This window comes from Hypanus sabinus, unplaced genomic scaffold (assembly GCF_030144855.1).
Source record: "Hypanus sabinus isolate sHypSab1 unplaced genomic scaffold, sHypSab1.hap1 scaffold_575, whole genome shotgun sequence".
NCBI classification, from domain to species: domain Eukaryota; kingdom Metazoa; phylum Chordata; class Chondrichthyes; order Myliobatiformes; family Dasyatidae; genus Hypanus; species Hypanus sabinus.
In genome coordinates this window covers 155,015-159,928 of record NW_026781436.1, presented here as the reverse complement: position 1 = coordinate 159,928, position 4,914 = coordinate 155,015, and the positions used below count along the sequence as shown (strand labels likewise).

General features: G+C 46.2%; 1 protein-coding gene across 1 annotated transcript; it reads left to right on the top strand.

Moving 5' to 3' along the window:
- Positions 1-1,937: 1,937 nt before the first annotated feature.
- LOC132389451 (gastrula zinc finger protein XlCGF26.1-like) lies at positions 1,938-4,493 on the top strand. The gene has a single exon (XM_059961976.1). It carries the CDS (start codon positions 2,208-2,210, stop codon positions 3,933-3,935), a length of 1,728 nt encoding a protein of 575 aa, XP_059817959.1. The 5' UTR covers positions 1,938-2,207; the 3' UTR covers positions 3,936-4,493.
- The last annotated feature ends 421 nt before the right edge of the window (positions 4,494-4,914 follow it).

The window sequence follows — 4,914 nt, the reverse complement described above, 5'->3', positions numbered from 1 at the left end:
TTCATGGACCCTGTACAGATTACAGAGGTGGAGGGGTTTGAGGCAAATTAGTGTGGATCAATCCCCAGGGCCTGACAAGTTGTTCCATGGGACCCTGCGGAAGACAAGTGCAGAAATTATTGGGGCCTTACCACAGATTGTTAAATCATCCTTAGTGGCAGGTGAGATACTGGAGGATTGGAGGACACCAATGTTGTTCAGCTGTTCAGTCACTCAGCATTCAAGACGAGATAGTAAATTGGATGAGACACCGGCTTTGGGAGAAGCCAGAGTGAGGTCGCAGATGGTTGCCTCTCTGACCAGAGGCCAGGGACTAGTGGTGAGCCATAGGGATCAGTGCTGGATCTGATGTTGTTTGTCAGTAATATCAAAAATCTGGATAATGGTGTGTTTAACCGGATCAGCAGATTTGTAGATCACACCAAGACTGGTCGTGTAGTGGACAGTGAGGAAGACTATCATGGCTTGCAGTGCGATCTGGACCCGCTGGGAAAATGGGTTAAGAAATGGAAAAATGTATTTAATGCAGACAAGTGTGAGGTGTTGCACTTTGGTATTATCTACCAATGGAGGTCTCTCAAAGTGAATGGTCAGGCACGGAGGAGTTTTGTAGAAGAAAGGGACCTGGGAATATATGTACTTAATTCACTGAAACTGGTATCATAGTTAGATAGTGATGGGGAAAAAATTCAGCCCATTGGTCTTCATGAACCAAAGTAATGAAAACAATAAACGGATGTTTTCTTGACTTGTCGAAGACCACTGGTGAGGCCCATTTTGGAGTATTGTGTGTAGTTTTGTTCACGAACCTACATGAAAGATATAAAAGCGGTTGAAAGAGTTCAGAGAAAATTCACAAGGATGTTGCCAGGTCTAGAAGACTTGGGTTATTAGGAAACATTGAACAGGACAGGACTTTATTACTTGCAATGTAGAAGAATTGAGAGAAGATTTGATGAAGGTGTACCAAAATTATGAGAGTTATACATGGGGTAAATGGAAGCTTTTTCATTTTTCAAAAATGGGTTTTCCCACTGAGATTGGGGGGAAATACAACAGAGGCCATGGATTAAGGGTGAAAGGTGAAACATTAAGGTGAACATGAGGGGATACTTCTTGAAACAGACGATCATCCAGGTGTGGAATGAGCAGACAACCTAACTGGTGCATGCCTGCTCAACTTCAACATATAAGAGGATTGTATTGGTTCCTGGATGGTCGGGGTATGGGAACAGACTGCTTAAGTAGATCATCACAAACTAGATGGAACAAAGGGCCTGTTTCTGTGTTGTACCTTTCTTGATTCTGTGACAAGAACATGAAATAATACTATTATTCATATAATTCATTTTATCAGCCGTGCGGACCAGCACCAAGCATTCCCCCGGGCAGGGAATATTCAGAAAGCTCTAAAACTGTTGGAACTTTAAATTGACAGCAGGTAAAAGAAAATCCCAGCTGCATGTCAACAAAGTCTAATTCCGGGAGAGTGTTTCAGTTACTGTGGCGCCAGGAACCCATGCAGCTCAGTGGGAAATGGGGATAATACCCATGGAGAGAGTCAAACTGAGCCACGTCACGAATTGGAGATGGCAGAAATGCCCCATTCTTTTAGAGAAAGGAAGGACATCAGACAGTCCGATGGTCATTCCAGATACCAGCACTGTGCCCAGTCAGGAGATGATTTCTCTGTCCAACTTGGGTTGAACCTCAATGTAACAGTGTGATGTCAGATCACACCTTGGCAACTGAAGTGATCTCATATGAAATGTTTTCCTACGCCCATTGATGATTTTGTAAATCTTTTTACAGGTTAAAAACGAAAAGGAATTTGTCTCCAGGAATCTCAAACACGATACGCCAGTTTTGCTGTCTCTATCTAGATATTTATATAGTGGAGTCGACCGTCCTTCCTGCTCAGACTGTGGGGAGGGATCAACTAGGTCATCTGACCAACTGGCACGCCCGTCATTTTCGACAGGAGAAAGACCGTTCACCTGCTCACTCAGTGGGAATGGATTCACTCGGTCACCTCAATTGAAGCTACATCAGCAATTTCACACTGGGAAAGGACATTCAACTGCTCTGTGTGTGAGAAGGGATTCAGTCGGTCATTCCACCTGTGGACACACCAGTCAGTTTCCATTGGGCAGAGGATGGTCATCTGCTGAATTTTTGGGGAAGGATTTACTCGGTCATCTCACCTAATGGCGCTCCAGCGAGTTCACACTGGGGAGCAGCCGTTCACCTGCTCGGACTGTGGGAAGGGATTCACTAAACCAATTCCCCTACCGAGACATCAGTCAACTGACGCTGGCGAGCGGCCATTCACCTGCTTAGACTGTGGGAAGGGATTGACTTTGACATCTCACCTACTGACACACCAGCCAGTTCACACTGGGGAGAAGCCGTTCATCTGCTCAGTCTGTGGGAAGGGATTCACTCAGTCATCCAAACTAGAAAGTCATCAGCGAGTTCACACTGGGGAGAAGCCGTTCACCTGCTCGGACTGTGGGAAGGGATTCACTCACTCATCCACCCTAGTGAGTCATCAGCGAGTTCACACTGGGGAGAGGCCATTCACCTGCTCGGCTTGTGGGAAGAGATTCACTCATTCATCCAACCTACAGCGTCATCAGCGAGTTCACACTGGGGAGAGGCCATTCACCTGCTCGGCTTGTGGGAAGAGATTCAGTCAGTTATCCAACCTACAGCGTCATCAGCGAGTTCACTCCGGAGAGAGGCCGTTCATCTGCTCAGACTGTGGGAAGAGATTCACTCTTTCATACAAACTGCAGAGTCATCAACGAGTTCACACTGGGGAGAAGCCGTTCACCTGCTCAGAATGTGGGAAGGGATTCACTCACACATCCCATTTACAGAGACACCAGCGAGTTCACACTGGGGAGAAGCCGTTCACCTGCTCCGTCTGTGGGAAGGGATTCAATCGGTCATCCACCCTAAAGATTCATCAGCGTGTTCACACTGGAGAGAGGCCGTTCACCTGCTCAGAATGTGGGAAGAGATTCACTCTGTCATGTAACCTGCAGACACATCAGCGAGTTCACACAGGCGAGAAGCCATTCACCTGCTCCGTCTGTGGGAAGAGATTCAGTAAGTCATCCAACTTACTGGTACATCATCGAGCTCACACTGGTGAGAAGCCGTTCACCTGCTCATTCTGTGGGAAGAGATTCACTGAGTCATCCCGCCTACAGAATCATCAGCGAGTTCACATTGGGGAGAAGCCATTCACCTGCTCAGTCTGTGGGAAGAGATTTACTCAGTCATCCCACCTACAGAGACATCAGCGAATTCACACTAGGGATAAGCCCTTCACCTGCTCCGTCTGTGGTAAGAGATTCTCTAAGTCATTCAACTTACTGGTACATCAGCGAGTTCACACTGGGGAGAAGCCGTTCACCTGCTCAGAATGTGGGAAGAGATTCACTGAGTCATCTCACCTACAGAGTCATCAGCGAGTTCACACTGGGGAGAAGCCGTTCACCTGCTCAGAATGTTGGAAGGAATTCACTCAGTCATCCCACCTGCAGAGACATCAGCGAGTTCACACTGGGGAGAAGCCATTCACTTGCTCGGACTGTGGGAAGGGATTCACTCAGTCATCCAGCCTACAGAGACATCAGCGAGTTCACACTGGGTTGAGGCCATTCACCTGCTCAGAATGTGGGAAGAGATTCAGGGAGTCATCCCACCTACAGAATCATCAACGTGTTCACACTGGGGAGAAGCCGTTCACCTGCTCAGAATGTGGGAAGAGATTCACTCAGACGTCCCACTTACAGAGACATCAGCGAGTTCACACTGGGGAGAGGCCATTCACCTGCTCGGAATGTGGGAAGGGATTCATTCAGTCATCCAGCCTTCATAGTCATCAGCGAGTTCACACAGGGGAGAGGCCGTTCAGCTGCTAAGAATGTGCGAACGGATACATTCAGTCATCCCAACTACTGGCACATCAGTCAGTTCACAATGGGGAGTGGTTGTTGTTAAGTATCCCTAGGTATCGTTTGCTGTGGACTGTTATTTTATATGAGAGAGAGAGAGAAGAGAGAAGAGAGAGAGAGAGAGAGAGAGAGAGAGAGAGAGAGAGAGAGAGAGAGAGAGAGAGAGACTGAGACTGACTCGCAGCTTGTTTAATATTAACCGAGGACACAGACACTCAGAGCCAGACAGAAACGAAGGAGGAGAAATGGAACAGTCAACACATAGGAACTAGTGGCCAAGGGTCACTATTTGTGACTTTCCTATGCCCACAAGGGTGGGTTAATTATTGATTCAACATAATGTACATCGAATGTGGGGTTGTCACCTCGTTTGATCCATAGGAGTGGATCTGATTGGGATATCCTGTGAAGACCACTGATGTGTTAACCCTTGCCTGGGTGTGTTGTGGTAATTCACTTGAAGACAGTACCCCTTTTGACAAGTCATTTTCGAAGATAATTTGTATGTGGATTTGGAACGACGGATAAAATCTACAGCAACTGTTCTCTTGCTTTACCACCGTGGAACCTGTGGAACATAATTGCCTTCTCTCGTCATTTAGCCTGGATTACAAACATCTCTCTCACATCACCTATTCCGTGAATGAACTGAACTTTCATACTTTACCATCTCAGGACTCCCAGTCTCGATTCCCCTAATCTCAATAGTTTGGGAGTTACATTTACACACATATATACACATTACTCTGTGAACTTTTGTTTATCTTGCTCAAGTTTCTATATAATAAGTACATACTAATAAAGAGAGTGGTTTTTACATAAAAAAAAACAGACTCCAGTGTGAACTCTATTGCTGCTGGTTTGTTTCTAAAGTTTTATGGTTCCTAATAAAATTGGGGCCTGCATCCGAAATATGAACAAATTTGGGGCGTTTTGATTGATTTAT